Source organism: Chaetura pelagica, unplaced genomic scaffold (assembly GCF_000747805.2).
Source record: "Chaetura pelagica isolate M959 unplaced genomic scaffold, ChaPel_1.0 scaffold275, whole genome shotgun sequence".
NCBI classification, from domain to species: domain Eukaryota; kingdom Metazoa; phylum Chordata; class Aves; order Apodiformes; family Apodidae; genus Chaetura; species Chaetura pelagica.
This window is the reverse complement of record NW_009953486.1, coordinates 8,600,322-8,622,293: the sequence shown is the minus strand read 5'-3', so window position 1 is coordinate 8,622,293 and position 21,972 is coordinate 8,600,322. Positions and strand designations below refer to the sequence as shown.

The 21,972-nt window shown below is 53.1% G+C and overlaps 2 protein-coding genes across 2 annotated transcripts in view; one reads left to right on the top strand and one right to left on the bottom strand.

Annotated features, from left to right (window-relative positions):
- Positions 1-423: 423 nt before the first annotated feature.
- On the bottom strand, positions 424-4,261 carry R3HDML (R3H domain containing-like; the record flags this gene model as incomplete). Its single annotated transcript, XM_009998779.1, has 5 exons — positions 424-676; positions 794-909; positions 1,944-2,076; positions 2,577-2,695; positions 4,016-4,261. Coding segments are annotated over 5 exons (867 nt in total), but the record flags the coding sequence as incomplete, so codon positions are not given.
- Positions 4,262-4,274: 13 nt separating this feature from the next.
- Positions 4,275-21,972, top strand: part of FITM2 (fat storage-inducing transmembrane protein 2) — a 22,269-nt gene continuing 4,571 nt past the window's right edge. Inside the window, exon 1 of the mRNA XM_009998778.1 lies at positions 4,275-4,336. Within this exon, the coding sequence (XP_009997080.1) occupies positions 4,275-4,336 (62 nt within the window). The remainder of the gene's footprint in view (positions 4,337-21,972) is intronic.

Genomic DNA, 21,972 nt, shown 5'->3' with positions numbered 1-21,972 from the left:
CGCCTGGCTCGGTGCCACCCCGGGGCTGCGAGAGAGGGACCAACACGAGCACGGGGGACTCCAGGCTGCTTTATTAGGGGGCTCGGAGCCGGGGGCCCCGTGGTTGGAGGGGCTGCTGTGGAGCGGGGGCACAACACGGGGCTGGCTGCCCCATTCTCCCCCTGGACACCAGCCTCTGCCTTAGCATGGGGGGCCAGCGGGGAAAGCCCCCCGCGCCTGCGAAGCAGGGACTGTGCCAGCCAACCCCGCTCCCTCTGTGCCCCCCAAAACCATCCCTGTTTTGGGAAATAGGGGCCTGAACCATCCCTATTTCCCCCGAAGTGAAGCAGCAGGACAAGGCAAGCGCTGCTGGGGAGGAGGTGTGTTAGAACAGCGGTTTCCTACGAGGCTCTAGGGCTGCAGGAGGTGGGAGAACTGGGCAGCTCAGAGCCACCTAACGCGGGGCAGGGGGGGCTGAGAGGCGGACAAAGCAGTGCGAGGGGTCAGTGTTATAAATAATTCTGGTTCACCCCATCCCGGGAGCTTCTTCATGGGGCTGCAGCCCTGGAACCAGCTGACTTGGTTGGATTTGAGCCCGGTGAAGCACAGGTTGTTGGGGCAGCCGCCGCCGTAGGTGGGGGGGCAGGCTGAGCATGGCCGGCCCACCTTGTAGGGTGCTTCTCCCAGCCAGTTGCCCCTAAAAGAAGAGAGGAGGGCATCACCTCTGAGCACTATCACCTCGCTGCTGATACTGGAGCAGCCAGCCAGGAGGGAGGAAGGCACGGGGGGGACACACTTCTCTCCAGACACTTACTTGATGGCGTAGTTGCACACGAGGAGGACGGCGTGTTGCCAGGTGCTGCCCCACACCTGCACGTTGGCACAAGCAGCGAGGGCACAGCCCAGGCGACTGGAGGATGCCCACACCATCTGCGTGGGACAGACAGCAGGCACTGTTGGGGACTACCCAGCACGGGTGTCCCACAGCCCATCACCCCGAGACCCCAGCCAGGGCTCCATCCCACCAGGGAATCGCGTCCCGCCTTCCCGAGGTTCTTGTGCTGGATGCTGTGCCCATAGTGGGCAGTGCTTTGTCACCAGAGGGGGATTTCTTGCTGTCCTTCTGCCTGCAGCCCGTGCTGCCCTGCCAAGCTCACTTAAATGATCAGCAGAGCCTGGGGCACTTCTTTGATTTATCCAAATCAGTTTGCAAACTTCACCATCACTGGCAGCTCACCCTGCAGGCAGGGAGGGGAAACAGAACCACAGGCTCCTCCTAAAGCCTCTCCAGGCTGAATTTCTTCCTTAAATAAACGTATCTTGCCCATTTGTGACCCGGAGCAGCCCCATGGATGAGCTACATGGAGTTGCAGATGCTCTGGTGAAGGTTGGAGCTGTGCAGAGGAGGTAGTCAGGGGTCAGCACAGCTTTGTCACTGCACAGGGGAGCAGAGGGAGGTTTTCCACCTTGTGCTGGCCAGGTTGCCACTGGATGTGCTGGGAGAAAACAGGGGCTGTGTTCCTGGGGAAGCCAGACACAGCTGAGGGCTATAAAGCTGCTCTATCACAGAGAGGAGGATTCATGCTCAGCAAAAGCACAAATGGGTTTGTTGTTTTTTTTCTTCACCACCTTTGAGGTGCCAATGGGGTAATAATTAGAAAAAAAAAGCCAAAGCAGGGAAAAAAAAGCTTAAATACAATTAAATCCTCCCCGCTAGTTGGCCAGAAGGTCCCTGCTGTGAGCTTCTGGGACCTCCCATGCAAGCAGCCAGATTCCCACAGGGAATTCCCTCAAGGTAGGAGGGCATTGCCACTGGCTGCCTGCACCCCTCTGGTGGGCACAGTGCCTGCTGCCAGCCCCCCTGCCTGGTTTGAAGCAGGATTTGATCCCAGATCCCAGCTGCTCCTGGGAGAAGGGCTGCTGCCCTGGTTTGCAGCCAGATCCTGGGGGGCTTTGGTGCTCACCTGTGTGTAGTGGCTGCAGACAGAGCCACTACACTTGGAAGGGCAGCGGGGGTTGCACTCGTGGGGGTGGGGGAAGGAGTAGTGCTGCTTCTCCTGGTGCCACGATTTCACCATGTCCACAACGGAGCGGTACCTGCAAAAGGAGCTGTGTGTAGGGTAGACCTCCTCCCCCCCAGAGGTTGTGGGCCAGGGAGAGGAAGGGGAGGAAGGCTCCATGTTGAGGGAATGAGGGAGAGAAGCAGGATAGAGCAGGGGTAATGATGTCCTTGTGCCAAATCCACTGTGTCCAAGGCCAGAAGACCTGGCCCTTGCTGGAGGCACCTGAGTGCTCAGCTGTGTAGTGGAGATCCAGGACCCCTGACTCACAGCTCCGTGAGCCAGGCAGAGAGGGGATTAATGCCATACACCCCAAAAGGAGTAGCAAGCACCTCTGGTTTCCCACATTTACCCTGTTGCAAGGGTTGGACCCTCCTTCTCCTCCCTGAGGGGCTCAACATGCCTCTTGGTTCCATCTCAGTCCTCTGCCACCCCAGCTCAGAGCCTCTGTGCTCCTCAGCCAAGGGGTTCCTCCTCCTCCAGCACCGTGGGGTGCGAGGGGTCCCCAGGAGCCCGGTCCACCTGTGGGGCACTCACCTTCCCGATTGGATGGAGAGGTTCTGCCCCACATATTTCATCAGCTGGGGGGGCCCGTGGTCCCACAGGCAGCGCACAGCCCAGGCCTCTGCTGCCCCAGCCAGCTGCTCATCCCACACCTGGCCGGGAGGAAAAGAAGAGGGCAGGCAGGGATTTCGGGTGCTCAGAGGAGGGAAGAGTAGAAACCTGCTCCCTTGTGCTCAGTCGAGGGGGGAGGAGGGGGAATGTTTCTGAGCATCCATGGGGGTCCAATAAACAACTCTCAGATCAGGCTGCTGGGCAGAGCTGCCCGGGCACAGCACGGGTGCCCTTGGGGCAGTGCAAGCCCTGGCTGTGTGATTCCCTCCAGAAATGAGCTGCTTCTGTGGAACGGGGAGCTGAGCCCAGGGATGAAACCCCGCAGCTGCTGTTGCTGCAGCTCCCAGGGATCCTCAGCCCTGGCCACAGAGGGAGCCGGGAGGACAGGGGGTTCCTTCCTACATAGTTTAAAGGTTCCTCACCCGCCCTGAACCACTTGGGAGAGATGACTGGGAGAGTTATTTTGGAAGGTAGGGATTTAGGCAGAGCGAGAAGCCGAGCAGGATGCTCCTGGGAACGTCTGACCTGCTCTAGCACACAGCAAGCCGGGCTGCTGCAGGCTTCCCTCAAACCAGCATCCAGGGACAACCCAGTCCCTTTGACAGAGCTCTGGTCGCCTCCCTGGGGCAGAGCAGCATGTGGCACCTCCTGCCCTGAGGGTCCCGCTCTGTGCCAGCTGGAAATCCCTCCTCTTGGTGGCTCCCCATTTCTCCTCCCATTAGGGCTGGGTTAGGATCTCTAAGCAGAGTGGAGACATCCCGGGCGAGGCTCTGTCCAGGGTGGCTGGGATCCAGAGGAGGTGCCCGACCTGGTGCAGCAGCTCAGCTTCTCTCTCTCTCTTGCTCCTGTGTGTTTCCTCTCCTGGGAGCTGCCATCCCTGGGCACACTCCTGCACCAGCTCCTGAGGGACCCTGGAACTTGGGACAGAGCCGTCCCTCCTGGCTGCAGTTGGGGCAAGGCTCCCACCTGAGTTTTGGGTTGGGACCTGAGCTTTTCATGCTTGAAACCACCTCCCCTCCCCTGACACGGCCTCTGCAGCTCAGCTGGATAGATCCTGCCATCCTGCAGCCTGCAAGCTCCTGGACATCCCAGGCATGGCACCAGGGGTCCTGAATCTACCCGTGGGTGGAAACATCCCCCCATTGGGACCCCATCCCTCCTGCACAGAGGCTGCATGGGGTGTACGTGAGTCTGCCCTGCAGCAGGGACACAGAACATCCCCAGGGACAGCCGCAAACCCGGGGCATCACCTGCCACCCCTACCTGTGGGTGTCCCATCCCTCCCAGGTCACAGGTGAGCCCCTCGATCCCACCGCAGCCACCAAGAGCCAGAGAACACCCCACGGGCCCCCCCAACTCACCATATACTCCATGTTGGCAGCAGGAGGGGACACCTGTGCCCGCGCTTGGTTGTGATAGTCCAAAATGCCGCTCACGTCGCGGGGGGACAGGTAGCGCCTCCGCCGGCTGCGGGGGAGCCCCGCGCCCCACGGCAGCCCCCCAGCCCTGCCCCTGCCTGGGGACAGCAGCTCCGTGGCGTTGGGCAGCAGGAGGGAGCAGGTCTGCTGGCTCAGCCAGAAGCCGAAGGCGCTGGGGTACAGGGGCCAGTGGAGCCGAGGCATGCTAAGCCGGCCGGCCGGGTCGGCCGGTGGCTTCTGGCTCCCACACCAAGTGAGGACAAGGTGGGTCACCGGTCCCTGGCACGTGGGTCTAGGAGAGGAACAACACAGGCACCACTCAGGTTTGCCCTGCGCGTGCAAACACCGCTTCCTAAAACAAGATTTGAGACAATTTTCCCTTTCTTTTCTTTTATAAATATCTATTTTTGAATTAATCTCTTCGATAACCTCATTTATCACAGCAAATACCTCCAAGACCAGCAGGGAGATGGCCAGGAAATTGGTTCTGGAGTTGTTTCTTTATAGAAAGCAAACAAAATGAGTATGAAATCTCCCCTGTTTTTTTACTGCTTGCACTTACCTGCCAGGCAGGGGCTGATCAGGAGCACGCTGAGGTGTTGGCTGCAGCCGCCTGCCCTGGAGCTTCCCAGGCATTTGGTGTGTTGAGTAAATCCCCAGCACAAATGGAAATATCAGACAGATACAGAAATGCACGGCAAGCTTGAAAAGCACCAGCAAGAAATCCTAACGACCCTTTTATCTCAGGGACAGAAAAACCAACCACCACAAAACCAGAGTAATTAAAAAAGTCAACAACAACAAAAACCAATAGCAGAGAAAAACGCTGGAATATCACCTCATCTGCCAGCTGATGCACCTCTTTACATCCCTGCCAGCCCTTCCCTGGAGCAGCAGGGAGGATGTTCCCCCAGCTACGTACCTTGAGGACTGAGCCAAGAGCAGCCCAGCCCGGCGGCAGCGGCAGCCGACCTTTGCAAACAACCTGCTGGGGCAGATGCAGGGGAGAGGCTCAGCCTAGCCCTGGCGGGCAGCCCGCCGGGGCCTCTGACGCAGAAGCTGCATCTTAACTCTTCCCCCCGGGAACGTCCTGAAGTTGGGAAGGAGCTCTGCTAGGAGATTTATAGGCTGGTGGCTGCCCCGGCGCGCACAGGCGCACGCAGGCTGAGCCCCGCACCGCGGGGGGAAGCAGCACAGCCCGGCCAGCAGCTCCACGGGCAGGGGGGCTGCTCCTCCGCTGCTGGCTGGGCTTGGGTTTTTCCCTGGATACCTACAGGGAGAGATCCCCAGAGTCGTCTCTCTCCCGTTCATCCCTCCCCAGCTGGGGTCTCGCTGGGAGCTGTGGAGAGGGGAGCGAATCCAGGTCGGTGAGGGATGGGGAGGGGGTTTTGCCCTGGGCTGGTGGCTGAGGGGCTGGTGTTCACTACAAAACCCAGGGTCACCCTGCTCTGGTGTGAGCTGAGCAGATGGCAGAGATGGCCCTTGGCAGGGGTGGCCGGGAGGGGACCTGGTGCCCGTGTGTGCCCCTGGGCCAGCAGCTCTCCCCGTTAGGGGTGAAGCCGCTTGCCCGGTGGGCTCCCCAGGGACTCGAGTTTGCTGCAGAGCAGGGGGCTCTGCCCAGCTCCCCACCACCAGCCTGGGCTGGGGGTGCCTGGCCAGGGACATCTTGTCAGGGGAAAAGAGCCCTTCCTCCATGGGCTGTGCTGCCCAGAGAGCCCAACTGATGTCCAGGGGTCTGTCCCCAGGGAGGGGAAGCAGCATTCCAGCAGCATCCAGGGCATTTCCCTGCAACATCCCGAGCTGTCCTGGTGCCTGAGGCTGATTGTTTTATTGCAGGTCACAACAGTGCAAGCCTGGAGGGACATCTTGTCAGGGGAAAAGAGCCCTTCCTCCATGGGCTGTGCTGCCCAGAGAGCCCAACTGATGTCCAGGGGTCTGTCCCCAGGGAGGGGAAGCAGCATTCCAGCAGCATCCAGGGCATTTCCCTGCAACATCCCGAGCTGTCCTGGTGCCTGAGGCTGATTGTTTTATTGCAGGTCACAACAGTGCAAGGCAGGCAGGGTCTGGAGGGGCTGCTCACACTGCCAGTCACATCTCCTCTTCCTCCCACCAGGCTTGGAGCCAGCAGCAGCATGTGAGCCACAGAGGGCTTGCTGCTGTCACCTCCCTGTGTCACTGTGTCCCAGGTGAGCAAGGTGCTGCCCCACACCTTGCCAGGCCTGGGCTCACCAGGGCACAGGTGGGCTTGGAGACAGGATTTGGCTCTTTGGTTGCATGAGGGGGAGCACCAAGGCCAAACTGCTTCTCTTGGCTGGTGGGAAGCACAGTGCCAGAGGCAGGGAGCAGAGACCAGAGTGCATCAGGGGAACACTGGTGCTTGGGCAGGGAGACAAGGAGGCTGCTGGGATGGTGAGGGAGGAGAAGGCAGTCCCACAGCAGCAACCCACCACTAGTTCTTGTTCTTACTGGTTTGACTGGGATGAGAATGGAGGATGCTGGCCACATGACTCCTGCCCTGTGCTGGGACTGATGCACATCCCAGGGCCTGCCAGATGCAGCCATCAGTCCAGGAGACCTGCGGGGAACAGAAGCCTACCAGAAGCTTGGGGGGGAACAGACCTGGGTGTGGAGATGGAATAACACCCAGGTGCTGAGCTGATAGACAGTCTCACCCTGCTGTGAGATTGGGCTGTAATATTTCCTTGTGTATATTTTCCCTGGCATCTGTGCTCCCATAAAGCAACTCAAGATGCTGGACAGCATCTGGAGACGTGTTGGAGGGATGTTTCCATCTGCTCCCCACCCAGTGGATGGGATGATGGATGTGCCACTGAGGAGACAGGGAAACTGCTGCCAAGGTGTCTCTGGCCTTGCTCTTGTGCCATGGAAGGGACCCCTGGGTGCAGGGAGCAGCAGTAGCCATGGCTGGCAGGGCTGGGCAGGGGCCAGGCTGTGACACAGAGGCTGGTGCTGGGCTCACTGGAAGGTCTGAATGGCCCCCAGTGCCTGTCAGCTTTCCAGGCTGCTTGTTGCAGGGGGTCTGACCAGCTCAGCTTCACCTTCCCAACACCAGACCTCCCCAAAACACCAGCCATCTCTCTGCAGGTGCTGGCATCCCCAGCTTGCCCACACCCAGGTGGTACATTCACCTGTATGCAGGGGTGGGTGCTGCTCCAGGGACTGGCAGCAGCTCAGCCCCTTGTGCCACACTGGGCACCTTCCCCTCAGCCCCAGCTATCGAATCTCTCTTTAGTAAGGCTGGAAAGAGCAGCTCCATTCCCAGCGGATTAGAAAGGCAGATGGGGACACGCAGCAGCGATCTCAACTGGGCTGACTGGGGACACGGTCTGGGCCGGCTGGGAGGAGCAGCCCCAGGGGAGGAAGGGCTCTGGGGTTCTGTTACGGGGACGGATTTTTAGTGATTTATTATTTCACAGAAGCCAGAGCCCTGAGCAGCCCTGGCTCACCCAGCACCGTGACCGGCAAAGCTTTGCGTGTGAGAAACTGGTGTTAAAGTTTTGGTGTTCCTGGGGCTCAGGGGAGCAACCCCTGGCAGAAAGTGTTGGTGTCCCTGGGGCTCAGGGGAGCAACCCCCGGCAGCTCCCACCGCCGGCAGCAGCCCGCCGGCAGCAGCAGCAGCAGAACCTCCACGCTCAGGCAGGGCCAGGGCTTTGTCTTGGGTGCAGATGGAAAGCACTGCTTAATCAGCACTCCGCGAGACAATCCACATTCCAGGAACTGGAAGGGGTTTGTGTCCCTGCCAGGCGTAATATCCTGCAGCCCAGACTGGCCTGGCTGCCAAAGCACACGGTATCTGCAGCGAGGACCTCGCTGGGAGCCAAGAAGCACAGGCACTGGGCTGGATACAGCAGCAGAGCTGACAAATCCTCATTTTAACGAGCATCAGGGGAAGGAAAAGAGATAAATCACCAGGTTCCCAGCACTCCCTTGGCTGAGACACCCACCGGTGCTTTTACAACTGACACACGTAGCAGCTCCCTCCAGAATAAGCCATAACAGGACTTCTCTGTCATGGTGGTTTCTCCCAGCTGTTGGCTCCAGACACCACCCATCACCCCTGCATCACAGACAGGAACACGAGTCCACAGGGCTTTGCCTTTCGTGGAGGGGTCTGCTGTGGTCCCTGAGCATCCTGTGCCTGGAAGAGGTTGTCCTGCCTTTCCATAGCAGGAGCCTTCTCTCTGCTGGGGTAAAATAAAACAAAACCAAAGCCCTGCTTGGACAAAACTGTTTTCTCAGGTAATGCACAAAATCTGTCGCTCCAGTAACATATTCCCCTCTTATGAACCAGCAGAAAGGCTCATTTTCTGGCTTTGCTGTTCCTTTCCCCCAGTCCTTTCCCCAGGAAGGAAAGTGGAGCCTTCGATGGCATTTTCCATTTCTAGAGTTCTATAGAGGTCCAACACATCCAGACCTTGGTTCCTCCCCATGCATTATGAAAAAAAAGATCTTCCTTCTGACTTGGAGGTCAGAAGAGGTATCTCCACATGTTGTGACATGAGAAAAGCCAAGCTGAACTCCCATACATTTATTTGTGATGTCCCTGGAACGAAACACTCCACTGAGCTGTAACCCAAGCACATTTTTGGCACTTAAATTTTTTAATTGACTTCTCCAAAGGGTTCTCATCACTTGTTGTGTCTGGTAGGGGAGATGGTTGGTGTCCTGGTATCACCCTGTCCACATGGCACAGCTCATCCAGACCCAGATTTCACACCAAGCTAGTCAGGGTGTCCTCTTGGTCCTGTTCTTAAAACGTAAGAGCTCTGGGATTTTCAGGAATCTTTGGAGCAAATTTAAAGCAAGATGGCCCATGGGCATTTGCCAGAGCTTGCTGGATTGTTTATGAAGGGTTCAGTTACTGGGGTTTTTTAGGATTTTTTTCCTGCTGGGCTAATGCATTTGTGGCATTTGCTTGGGGGTATTAACTGAGGTGTCCCCCAAGGCTAACTTGGATCCTGTGAGATCTCTTTGGCCAGTAGGTGGGTGTCAGTCCCCCCACCTCTCTCCCTGCCCCCTGTGGTACCGTTGGACCTGTGGTCCCCACCACCACCCCACGAGTGCCTGTGAGGAAGCTGTGAAGGCCACAGGCTCCAGCCAGCACCGAAATATAATTGGAGCCTTTGAAAGGCAAGAATATTTTCCACCAGCTCTAGAAATAACCACCTCTGAAGCCCAGGGCTGCGGGCAGCCCTTTCTTGCAAAGGTGTTTTTCACAGTAACTGGGCTAAGTTTAGAAATCCACTCAACAAACAACATGGAAGCTCCTCTCAGCACCATTCTGAAGATGGTTTATTTGCTGTTTGCTAATGACTTATTTTTCAGCCCAGCGCTGTGGCTGCAGGACGGTCCTGCTGCACCCTGCCAAGGTGAGGAGAATCTAACAGGTCAGTGGAAAGAGGGGCCCACTGCACCTTCAGTCAGCTGAGACCAGGATAGACCCAAACCCTGGAGCTAAACAGCAGCTGGGACCTCCTTGCCAGTCACAGGCAGTCTGGGTACCAGAACCCCCCACTGGCCCTATCCCCACTGCACACCCACTTGCCCACCTGCCCACAGACTCATGTCAAGGACAACAGCCCTGGGAATATGATGGTGGTGGGGTCTTATTGTGCTGGTGGTCTGTTCTCCATGTGGTCAGCTTTTGGGCTCAGTGCTGGGAAATTCATTGGGCCCACCCAGGGCTCCTGGTGGGAGTTTTTCCCAACCCATGGGACAAAACCAGCTTGCATAAGAGGCATCATCCAGATAATTTATTTCCTCAGTATCCAACTCAGCAAGCTCTACCTGTGTAATGGCTGAGAAATGCTGCAGCTCCAGCAAAGGGCTGGACCAGCTTCTGGTTGGGGGCTATGGGATCACAGCCCTGAAAGCCCAGACCTGGTGAAGTGAACTCAGGACACCCTGGCAGCTTTACCATGTAATTTTCTTGCTTGGACGGGTGTGTGTCACAGCCTGACTGCAGCCCCTGTGTATTCAGTCCATTCCCCTTTTTTTCCAAGACCAAAATTCAGATAGAAAGGGAGCCCCTGGCAGGGCTTCACAGGCAGGTTTGCCGTGGCTGCACAGGGAGCTCTTGTTCCTCTTCTCAGTGGTGGCCCCGCTGCTCACGTGCCCAGGCCCCCCCTGTGGCACCAGCAAACACCCTCCAGCCATCCCACCAGTGCACGGTTCACTGTCTACAGCTGCACAATGTTGGTTTTCTGCAGAAAAATATTGCTGGTGTTTGGCTCAGATCAAGTACCGGTGGGGCTAAGGGAGATGCTGCTTCTCCTCCCTGGCTTTGGAGGAAGAGAGGGATGTTTGCAGTGGTTTATTGTTCCTCAGGATGTTGGGATAAGGTCTCCTGGAGGTGTAGCTTCTCCTCAGGGTCTGTCTGGGGCATGTCTGGCAGGCAGAAGGATGCAGCTCAGGTGGGTGGTGATCACTCAAAGCCTGGCCAGCTTTAAAAGCAGACTCTGGTGAGACCAGGAGGGTGGTAGGAAAGGAAAGACACAACACAGGAGTTCCGAGAGGTGTCTGGAGGAGGTGAGGGGGCTTTGGACAGGAAAGATGTGCCTACAGGACCTCTTGGTGTATTAATATCTCCTCACAAGGCTGAGCAACAACAGCAGCAGCTCAGCTCCCCAGGGAAGCCAGCAGGGCTGCAGCAGAGAGAGCACCTCATGGGTGAGACAGGGGTGTGATCCTGAACCTTTTTGTCACCTGAGTGACACTGGACAAACCACTTTCCATACCTATTTCTCCACCCACACTATCACACTGATGAGGGCTACCAGAGAGCTTTGAGGGTTGCTGCTGCCCAGCCCTGCATTGGAGTTGGTCCTGACCCTCCAGAGGAGCAGGGCAGGACCAGGCAGGATTTCTGCAACTTCTGCCTCTTTCTGGCATTGAAGCTGAAATGAGCCTCAAAAATTTGTGCTCACTTTTAAGATCTCTTTCTGTACCTGCACATCCTGGGGCTTCCTGGCTTCTGCCAGCAGAAAGGGAGCAGCCTGATGGACACTGTACTTCCCCCCCCTCCACTCTCCCGTGAAGATTTCTTGTGAATCTTTGCCAAGAAATCTCCCTTTTCTCATGGGACTTCCAAACTTTCCCACGTCCAGATGTCTGGACCCAAGCCACCAGATTTCTCTCTGCCTAGACATGACATTTCTCAGGTTCAACCACAGAGGCTCAAATGTTTGCAAGACTCATTTTGCTCAAAGCTGGACAAAGGCTGGGAAAGCAGAAGATGATGCCCTTTTTTTTTGCCTTATTTGCCTTATTTCCTTCACCTTCACCTAAGGAAGATCATGTCACCCTGCAAAACCAGTTGGTGCAGCCCCTGCTCTGCACACCAGACAGGACACTCGTGGTGGGTGGACATGGGGGTGACCATCTCAGCAGGGCTTGACTCCCTGATGTGCAGGTGCTTTCATCTGCCAGAGGCAGAGTGTTTAAAATACATGGGGGGAAAAAAACCCACAAACCCACAGATTTAGGAAGATACAGAAGGGAATCAGATTCCAATCAAAGCCTTGGAAGGTCAGACAAATGAGGACCATGGATGGTGAGGTTGCCACCACTCTGGTGGGTGGTTTGGTGGCTGGGGCTGACTGCTGGGTGTCCTCCTCACCCCCTCCTACAGTCAGACCCCAGGGGCAAACTGGCCCAGCAAAGCCCCTCTCCAAAACCCAACACCTTGGATCCCTGTCTGTGTCCTGGGAAGATGTCAGAAACTAGAACCTTTTACATTCATGGAAGTGGTTTTTGATGTGACATCTTCTGGCATGGGTGGCTCACAATCCCACCACGAAGAGCTGCTATAGCAGGTGGGAGATGCAATGTGCTCTCATGCTCTGGGAACAGCTGATGCCCATCTGTAGTAACTGGGGTGAGTGGGGTGGTTATAAAGCCACTTCAGCAGGGCTGGTTCTCTTCCTTTCTTTCCAGGCAAGAGCAGGACTGTCCTCTTCTGCCTGATCCAGTGATGGAAAGGATGAGATGTCCCTGTGAGTTCATGGACTGTGCTAAGGGGAAACCTCCAGATCTCCCAGCTGTGGTGGTTTGCGTCTCCCTGCTTCCTGAGGTGGTTCAGTACATCAACAAGGCTCCCCTCTGTGTCTGCTGAAACCCCTCCAGCCACCTCACACAGATGGCTGTTGAGGTGGTGAGGAGGGTTAATTGACCCTGGCAAATATTTACCTGTGTCTCTGGGTTTACAGAAACCTTGCTCCAGCTTTGAAGTGGAGTTCAAAGCACCAGCAACTCCCACGTCTTTGGGGGGACTGAGCTCAGCCCACTGTGCAAAAATGCTGCTCTGCCAGGAGGGGAACTGTGTCCCACCTCTTCCTTAGAGGACACCCAGCACAGCTCTGACATCTTCCATCACCTCACAGGGTCCCACTTGTCTCCCCACACCAAGGTAAGACCTGCTTTGCCAATTGTTTGGAGCCTACATTAAATAAGCAGCCCAAAGAAAGGCCTTTTTTTCCCAGCAAAGTGGCAGAACATGTTTCTCATGTATTTTTTTTCCCTAACCTCTGAAGGGTGTCAACAAAGATTTGGAGCCCCTGGCAGGGCTTCACAGGCAGGTTTGCCGTGGCTGCACAGGGAGCTTTTGTTCCTCTTCTCAGTGGTGGCCCCGCTGCTCACGTGCCCAGGCCCCCCCTGTGGCACCAGCAAACACCCTCCAGCCATCCCACCAGTGCACGGTTCACTGTCTACAGCTGCACAATGTTGGTTTTCTGCAGAAAAATATTGCTGGTGTTTGGCTCAGATCAAGTACCGGTGGGGCTAAGGGAGATGCTGCTTCTCCTCCCTGGCTTTGGAGGAAGAGAGGGATGTTTGCAGTGGTTTATTGTTCCTCAGGATGTTGGGATAAGGTCTCCTGGAGGTGTAGCTTCTCCTCAGGGTCTGTCTGGGGCATGTCTGGCAGGCAGAAGGATGCAGCTCAGGTGGGTGGTGATCACTCAAAGCCTGGCCAGCTTTAAAAGCAGACTCTGGTGAGACCAGGAGGGTGGTAGGAAAGGAAAGACACAACACAGGAGTTCCGAGAGGTGTCTGGAGGAGGTGAGGGGGCTTTGGACAGGAAAGATGTGCCTACAGGACCTCTTGGTGTATTAATATCTCCTCACAAGGCTGAGCAACAACAGCAGCAGCTCAGCTCCCCAGGGAAGCCAGCAGGGCTGCAGCAGAGAGAGCACCTCATGGGTGAGACAGGGGTGTGATCCTGAACCTTTTTGTCACCTGAGTGACACTGGACAAACCACTTTCCATACCTATTTCTCCACCCACACTATCACACTGATGAGGGCTACCAGAGAGCTTTGAGGGTTGCTGCTGCCCAGCCCTGCATTGGAGTTGGTCCTGACCCTCCAGAGGAGCAGGGCAGGACCAGGCAGGATTTCTGCAACTTCTGCCTCTTTCTGGCATTGAAGCTGAAATGAGCCTCAAAAATTTGTGCTCACTTTTAAGATCTCTTTCTGTACCTGCACATCCTGGGGCTTCCTGGCTTCTGCCAGCAGAAAGGGAGCAGCCTGATGGACACTGTACTTCCCCCCCCTCCACTCTCCCGTGAAGATTTCTTGTGAATCTTTGCCAAGAAATCTCCCTTTTCTCATGGGACTTCCAAACTTTCCCACGTCCAGATGTCTGGACCCAAGCCACCAGATTTCTCTCTGCCTAGACATGACATTTCTCAGGTTCAACCACAGAGGCTCAAATGTTTGCAAGACTCATTTTGCTCAAAGCTGGACAAAGGCTGGGAAAGCAGAAGATGATGCCCTTTTTTTTTGCCTTATTTGCCTTATTTCCTTCACCTTCACCTAAGGAAGATCATGTCACCCTGCAAAACCAGTTGGTGCAGCCCCTGCTCTGCACACCAGACAGGACACTCGTGGTGGGTGGACATGGGGGTGACCATCTCAGCAGGGCTTGACTCCCTGGTGTGCAGGTGCTTTCATCTGCCAGAGGCAGAGTGTTTAAAATACATGGGGGGAAAAAAACCCACAAACCCACAGATTTAGGAAGATACAGAAGGGAATCAGATTCCAATCAAAGCCTTGGAAGGTCAGACAAATGAGGACCATGGATGGTGAGGTTGCCACCACTCTGGTGGGTGGTTTGGTGGCTGGGGCTGACTGCTGGGTGTCCTCCTCACCCCCTCCTACAGTCAGACCCCAGGGGCAAACTGGCCCAGCAAAGCCCCTCTCCAAAACCCAACACCTTGGATCCCTGTCTGTGTCCTGGGAAGATGTCAGAAACTAGAACCTTTTACATTCATGGAAGTGGTTTTTGATGTGACATCTTCTGGCATGGGTGGCTCACAATCCCACCACGAAGAGCTGCTATAGCAGGTGGGAGATGCAATGTGCTCTCATGCTCTGGGAACAGCTGATGCCCATCTGTAGTAACTGGGGTGAGTGGGGTGGTTATAAAGCCACTTCAGCAGGGCTGGTTCTCTTCCTTTCTTTCCAGGCAAGAGCAGGACTGTCCTCTTCTGCCTGATCCAGTGATGGAAAGGATGAGATGTCCCTGTGAGTTCATGGACTGTGCTAAGGGGAAACCTCCAGATCTCCCAGCTGTGGTGGTTTGTGTCTCCCTGCTTCCTGAGGTGGTTCAGTACATCAACAAGGCTCCCCTCTGTGTCTGCTGAAACCCCTCCAGCCACCTCACACAGATGGCTGTTGAGGTGGTGAGGAGGGTTAATTGACCCTGGCAAATATTTACCTGTGTCTCTGGGTTTACAGAAACCTTGCTCCAGCTTTGAAGTGGAGTTCAAAGCACCAGCAACTCCCACGTCTTTGGGGGGACTGAGCTCAGCCCACTGTGCAAAAATGCTGCTCTGCCAGGAGGGGAACTGTGTCCCACCTCTTCCTCAGAGGACAGCACAGCTCTGACATCTTCCATCACCTCACAGGGTCCCACTTGTCTCCCCACACCAAGGTAAGACCTGCTTTGCCAATTGTTTGGAGCCTACATTAAATAAGCAGCCCAAAGAAAGGCCTTTTTTTCCCAGCAAAGTGGCAGAACATGTTTCTCATGTATTTTTTTTCCCTAACCTCTGAAGGGTGTCAACAAAGATTGGGCTGAGTTGCACATCTGGGTGGGTTCATACTTTTAAAAAAATAGCTTGTTTGAACTGTACAAATAAACACTTGTGAAAAGAATCCTGTTTCCTTAAGTGAAGCTGGTCAATGCTCTGATTTAGTTAAGGATTTGGCTTTAATCTTATTTTTCACCAAACTTAAAGCTAGGGGGTAAAAAAAGTTGTTTATTCTCTGAACAGGTAGAGTTTTAGCAGCAGAATCACAACCTTCATCATCCACCTCTTCCTTGAACTGTTGGTGAACCCTCTTCCCTGTGCACTGTTGACCACCCTCCACACTCCCCTCCCACCATGGTAAGGAGCAGACTGGATTGCTGTGTTTTGGTAGATGCTCTGGTCCTGCTGCTACCTTAGTTACTATCCTGAAAGTTGAAAGATTTCATGATGAAAGCACCCTCCCAAAAAGTGGTTCCCACTGTTAAGGCCGGCTTTAGAATCAAGAAAAATGTTGCAATATATTTTCCCTGGCCAGCTCTTAAAAAGGTAGCTGAAATGCAGAAACTACTTATTTTCAAGAGCTTGTTAACACTTTACCTGCCTACACCCTTGGCTTCTCAGTAGAGTTTCTGCTGTCACAAATTATCCACCCAGGAGCAGCAACACAACTAACACTAGAAGCACCAAACCCCACACAAGACATAGCCCTCTTTTCCATCCAGAGCAGGACACACCTGCACCTTCTCTGGGGTGCAGGACCCTGCTACCAAATGCTTAGGTTACTGAACTGGGATGTGTTTCCTTGGCAAGAGTTGGGAGCAGCCAGTCTGGTCAGCTTCACGTTGGGAAAAGGGGCCACACCATAACAGACCAGTAATGGCCCTGCCCACCCTTTGTACCTGACTGAACTCTGATGAGATGCCTTGGAGAAGGTGCAGGAAGTTCTCTGATAAACACTTCAGGCTTCATTTGCTGTTTGGGAGCATTTAATGTCAATGACAGTTCTTCTATACCTGGTGGGACTCCACAGGTACACAAAGCAAAGCAAGTGCTCCCAAACTCCTGCAGCAGCTAAAGGAGCAAACCCTGGCTGGGGAAACAGGGATAAACCTGAGCCCAGCTACTGAAACAGCTCTGGGATTCTCCTTGAGGCAAACTCCCTCCTTTGCTGCCCTGATCCCAAGGATGGCTGACCTGGGCATTGTCCAGAGCTCCTCATGCTGACACATCCCCCCACCTCACCATCTTTCTGCCCATCTTGTCTTTCAGATGCCACCTGTGGTTGATCACCACGTGGATAAACTCCGTGGCTTTGGGCATCCTTGTTCCTCCCGAGGAAGGCTGAGGTGTGTGGCAGCCCTGCAGTGAAACAGCAGAGTGAGGTGAGCAGGAGGCATCCAGCTCTCTAGACCCAGCAAAGAAATAGGTAAAAATTAGAACAATTCATTTCTCAAAAAGAAAATATATGAATTTAAGCATCCAAATAAAGACTTTGATAATCTTGAGTGCACTGACCACTCAGCAAGCCCTTTGAACATCTTTTGTAATTGTTACTGTATCTACAGAGCATGGCAATAGTGATTATGGTCAGGGCAAATTAAAATCTCATTTCTATCCAACATTATATCATTAACCAGGCCAGTGAAGCACAGATGAAATACGATGCGTGTATGTTTTTTAGTTTTAAATGTTAATATTTGTAATTAGCCATTTCACTGAAGTGGCTGCAGCTCATGTTACGTGGCTGGTTGCACCAGTCAAGAAACATGAACTGTGGTCTCTGCAGTTAATCAGCACCAAGTCACTGCCAAGTTTTACACCTGAACACGATTGTGAATCTTTCCTGCAAATACATGATCTAAAAATGCATGAGTAAAGCTTGAAAAGTTCAAATTTCTGAATTACAATGAATAAGTACAGACCTTTTCCCTCCCATACTTGCTCAGTTCCAGGAGCTTCTTCCTTTTAAAAAAAAAGTGCTGTAACTTGCAGAGCAGCTCAACCCAGCAAAGGGTTCCATGGAAATTGTTGTTGTGAGTTTTGCATGATGATTAATCTGTGACTGATAATCAGTGTAGAAAGGGAATGAATGGAAACCCCAAACACCACCTTCAGCATGTGGCTAACAAAGAGATTAACTGGACTGGGCAGGAGTTACTTCCCAGTGACTGTGCAGCTGGGAGAGCGTTGCCTGCTCAGCCTGCAGGGAAAAACCTGCCCAGCAGCTGCACCAGAAAGGCAACACTGTGAGAATCAAATTAATTCAAACACGCAGGGCTTGGGGGGAGAGGGGGGAGGATTTTCTTTGGCAGATGCAGAAGGGGGCATTATATCCTGTGCAGAAAAGGGGAGTATTTCAGCTGCCCAGGCAGCTACCACAGCTGCTTGAGGAAGTCAGGTCACTATAGGTAAACATGACTAATTGAGACCATTTCATGCCCAAGTGCATGTAGACTTAATCACATTAATTATATGTTTTAAAAGTTGTAATCTCTTCCCCACTTCTTCTGCTAATGGGCTGTTTAATTTGTATTGTAGGAAGAGTAACTAACTTACATCTTGGTGAACTCTGGTTGTTTTTATGATTATCAAAGTCCTCTGCAACCTCACAGTTATCTCTGAAAGAAACTTAAGGTGGAGGAGAACAGAACCTCTTCCATATCCTGCTCAGGTTATGGGGATACAGAGGCTAAAAGTCTTGCCTATGGCTGGAGATGGAGTTTGTCAGAGCCACAAAATAAACCCAGCTCCTCAGAGCCTGTGCTCATCACAAGACCATTTCCCCCTGCAAATTAAAACCCATCTTTAGTCTGCTCTGCTGCAACCTGGCTGTGCAGAACAAGAAATGTCAATATTTTGGAGCACTAGGTATTAATTTGTAGCATTGGTAAAGGTTGGGCTGCTGAAAACTGAATTGATTCTTTCTTACACTTTGCCCTGCATCCCCAAATATTTTGATCTTTGGATATAACCACCAAATATGCTAAAAAATTCCCTGCAGCTCAGATCATACCCTTCCTATTCATTTGAGAAGGGGTGGAGGGGGAAATGTGTGACCTGCAGAGGTTTTCATGCTGGATCCAGTGATGGTGCAGTTTGGATAAATTCCCTGGGGTTAATTTCCACCCCCTTTTTTTTTTTTAAAACTCTTGGTGTTTCAGGGCTGGGAAAGACCTTTCCCACAGGTGCTGAGCTACCATCATTTCTCTTTTGCCTCTCTCCTCAGCACCTCTGCTGCAAATAACACAGCATTGGCTCAGGGGAGTGAGACTCAACCTTGATTCTGCCCAGAACGAAGGCTGGTGGGAAGAGCATCCCTCCCCAGCAGGGATGGGCAGCAAAGCTCTAGGCCAGCGTGAGGAGAAGGCTGCTCTGCCCCAGGCTGCATTTCAAAGGCATCACTGGCACAAGGGAACAAAGCACAGTATTATTTTTTTTCCTGATTTTTTTTTAAGCTGACACTGAATAGAGCAGCCTGCAGAGCTGAGAGCACCAAGGCTGATGGACAGAGTCTCATCAAAGGGCTAAAACTGTCTTAAACTCCAAGCTTAAGCTTCTATTAGGCAAAGAAAATACAGGACAAATTCTGCTTATGTAGCACCTCTGGTGTGAGCATCCCAGGGAGCTCCAGGATGAAACTCAAACACAATCAATCATGGAGATGTGAGCAGTGCTCAGCAAGGGCAGCAGGGAGGCTGGGCAAGCAGCAGCAGCACGGCCACCAGAAGCACCTGCTTTCCAAAGGGAAGGGTTGGGGGGGCTGGTCAGGGCCCCCGGTGGGGAATGGGGAGTCAGCAGATGCCAGCAGGGTGTGGGAATCCCTGTGAGGCAGGGGGACAAGCTGGGAAGAGAGGGGGTCTCAAGAACCCACCTTAAGCCAAGCCTAGGTTGGAAAAGAACTCTTGCTTGTGTTTTGTTAAAAAATAGATAATAAACATGGGGTAGATTTTTTTCTCTTCCTCCAGGCATCCTTCCTTGGTGGCACCAGAGGGTCCAGAAATCCCACCAAAACAAGAAGATTCCCACTTAGCACAGTCAAGAGACTGTGTGTGACTGAGCTGAGGATGTGGTTCAGAGCTCCTGGTCCTGCTCCATAGGAAACCTCCAAACCTTGGCCAGTTTATTCCTCTGTGTGTGGAGGCTCCTCCACTGGGGCAGCCACAAGGGCTGAGCTCCCTGCAGGGCTTTGTCCAAGGACTGAAGAATTCAGGCTCCAGCAACTCATTCTGCAAATGGCTTTAAGGCAAGCTCAGCTTTTCAGGTCTTGCCTTCTTCAAAAAACCTGCAGTGCTTTTTGAGTGTGCTCAGCAGGGAGGACCTGGGTGCACTGGGTCCTGGTGACACATAGGGGTGAGGCTGTGATGCTGCTGCAGGTTGCCTGGGGACACCGTTGTCATCCAAGTGACAACAGCAGCACCGTGAGCCTGAGCAAGGTGCTACTGTCTTGCAAGAAGGTCTGAACTTCTCCACAGCTGATTTTAAGCACCCAGAGGAGGTGGATAGTTGCCCCAGGCTCCTGGCAAGAGTTGCTAAGGTTGTCTTTCCCCTGGCTGCACACTGAGGCTGGGGTGATTCTGTTTCCAGCTGAGGATCCCCCAGTTCTGCAGAAGTTATCCATACCATAGCCTCACATCAGCAAGGCACACTTCTTTAAAATCAAGCTGATTAACAGATGATTAATGGGATCACAAAAATTAGACAATTTCCTAAGCAACTTGGTGATTTTAAATCATTATCAGCTCAGAGCATCATTGTTCTTGCTCCGATTAATAGGGAAATACCTGATGCAACATGAACTCTACAACCAGGAAAGATTTCTCCTGAGCCTGCTCTAGCTCAGGAGTCAAGATGCTGTTCCCAGATGTGTTGGATCTTCCTTCAAATCTCTGCTCAGATGCTGGGTTCTCCACATCACCCCTCCAAATAAGTGCCCTAACCAGGGGTGACTGGGACAAGGTGGGACAAGGTTCACCAGCCACTCTTCAGCTCTGGAAGTGGTTCTACAGTCTCTCATGAATCTGTGCCCTGCATGATTTAGAGGCAAAATGTGGTTTCTCACTGAAAGTGAAAAAATTTGCTGGGAGTCTTGGTTCAAATTCAATCAGAGAAAAAAAAAACACAAAACAATAAACCCAAAGGCCCACAACCAATTTTTTTTTTAGTAGAATAATCTGGAAGATTTCAGCTTGAATCAGGCAGTGATTTGATGATGTTAAGGAAAAAGACAGGAAGAAAGGGAAGATAAGCCATAGCTGCTATTCCTGACCAATTAATTCAGTTCAGTGACAGGTTTTTACCTGTCACAGCTCAACTGGGTGTCTGTGAGAGCTCTTTGGGAGCCTTCTGCAGTCCTCCTGGAGCTGACCTTACTCCCTGTTAATGAATAAAAGCCTTTTCTGAAGTTTTAAAGGAACTAAATTCTGCTTCTCTGATTCTTTACAGGGGAAGGGTGGCCAGCTCCTCAGAACATCTGCCTTGGTGCAGATGGCAGCAAATACATGCCCAAAAGTAGAGATTTACTCTAACCCTGCAGGACACCTGGGCCCAGCTGCACTTTGCTCACTGCACTTGCAAGAATCTGTGATTTACAGAGATAATCCTCAGACATTTCAAGCTGGGCTGAAGAGAGACACATTTCCAGCCCATGCCATCAATTCTATTCATCTGGAACAGGTGCCAGGCTTATGAAATTCTCCTGCCTGGTGGCAGAGCCCACATGCTTCATTAGCAGCCAGCCGAGCAGCCACCTCCAGCCCGTCAGCACTGCAAACAGCCCGGGGAGCCCCCAACCTGGGAAGCAAAGGAGGCAAGGATTCAAAGGGAAAGGGGGATTTAGGCAGACAATGCCAGGCTCTGTGAAACCTGCTCCCAGCCCCTCTTGTCCTCCCTCATTCCAGTGAAGGCAGCTGCCTGTCCTTGCTAATTCAGGGGTACAATGCTGTGCTGGAAGTGGGAGACGTGGCCGTGGCAGTCTTATTAAAAACAACATCTAATAAATTGCCAAATGCCATTTACCCTGGATAACCTCCTTAGCTGAGACTCTCTGTATCTACTGGAGCTGCTTTGATGTCTCCTCCTGCTCTTTCAGCCCAGATGTTGTCACAGATTTGCTGACAATAGCTGCAAACTGGCTTTGAAACCTGCTCTGGCAAGAAATACTTTCCCATCCTGTCTCAGATGGGGTCTGCTTTTTTTCTCTTCCCTCCTCCTCCATCACATTTTTCTTACTGAGGCCATTGGGACAAATGGAGGTTCTTTGTTCATGTGGCCATTTCTCTGCTCGCTGATTCTTTTTAAAAATATTTTTAAATGAAGTTGAAATGACAGTGGCAAATAGATGAAATAGGTCTCCAGTACCACAGTGGTGCTTGGGCACCAGTTCCAACTGGAAACATGAAGAGTGGAAGGGGAGCAGGAGCATTAAGAGCCCCAGAAAAGCTTTCTCCCTCTCTCAGGGGAAAATAATAATAATTCTTATTAATGCATTCTTATGAATGAGGAAATTCTCAGATTTTTTCTCTTGGACTAGGATGTTAAGGGCCATTTCAGATGTTTAGATCCATTCTCTTGGGTGTTAAGATGCTCTCTCAGAGGAGCTGGCGTCGTGCTCTGAAGTGGTGGATGCTCATGGACAGGATGGGAGCAAAGAGCCTCGAGGTGTGTCAGGGAGGGATCAGATTGGATGCCAGGGAGGGATCAGATTGGATGCCAGGGAGGGATCAGATTGGATGCCAGGGTAGGTTCGGATTGGATGCCAGGGAAAACCAATTAACGGAGGGGTTGTCAGGCAGTGCCCGGGGAAGGGGCTGAACCCGCAGCCCTAGAGGGGCTCAGAGGACGCGGTGCTCAG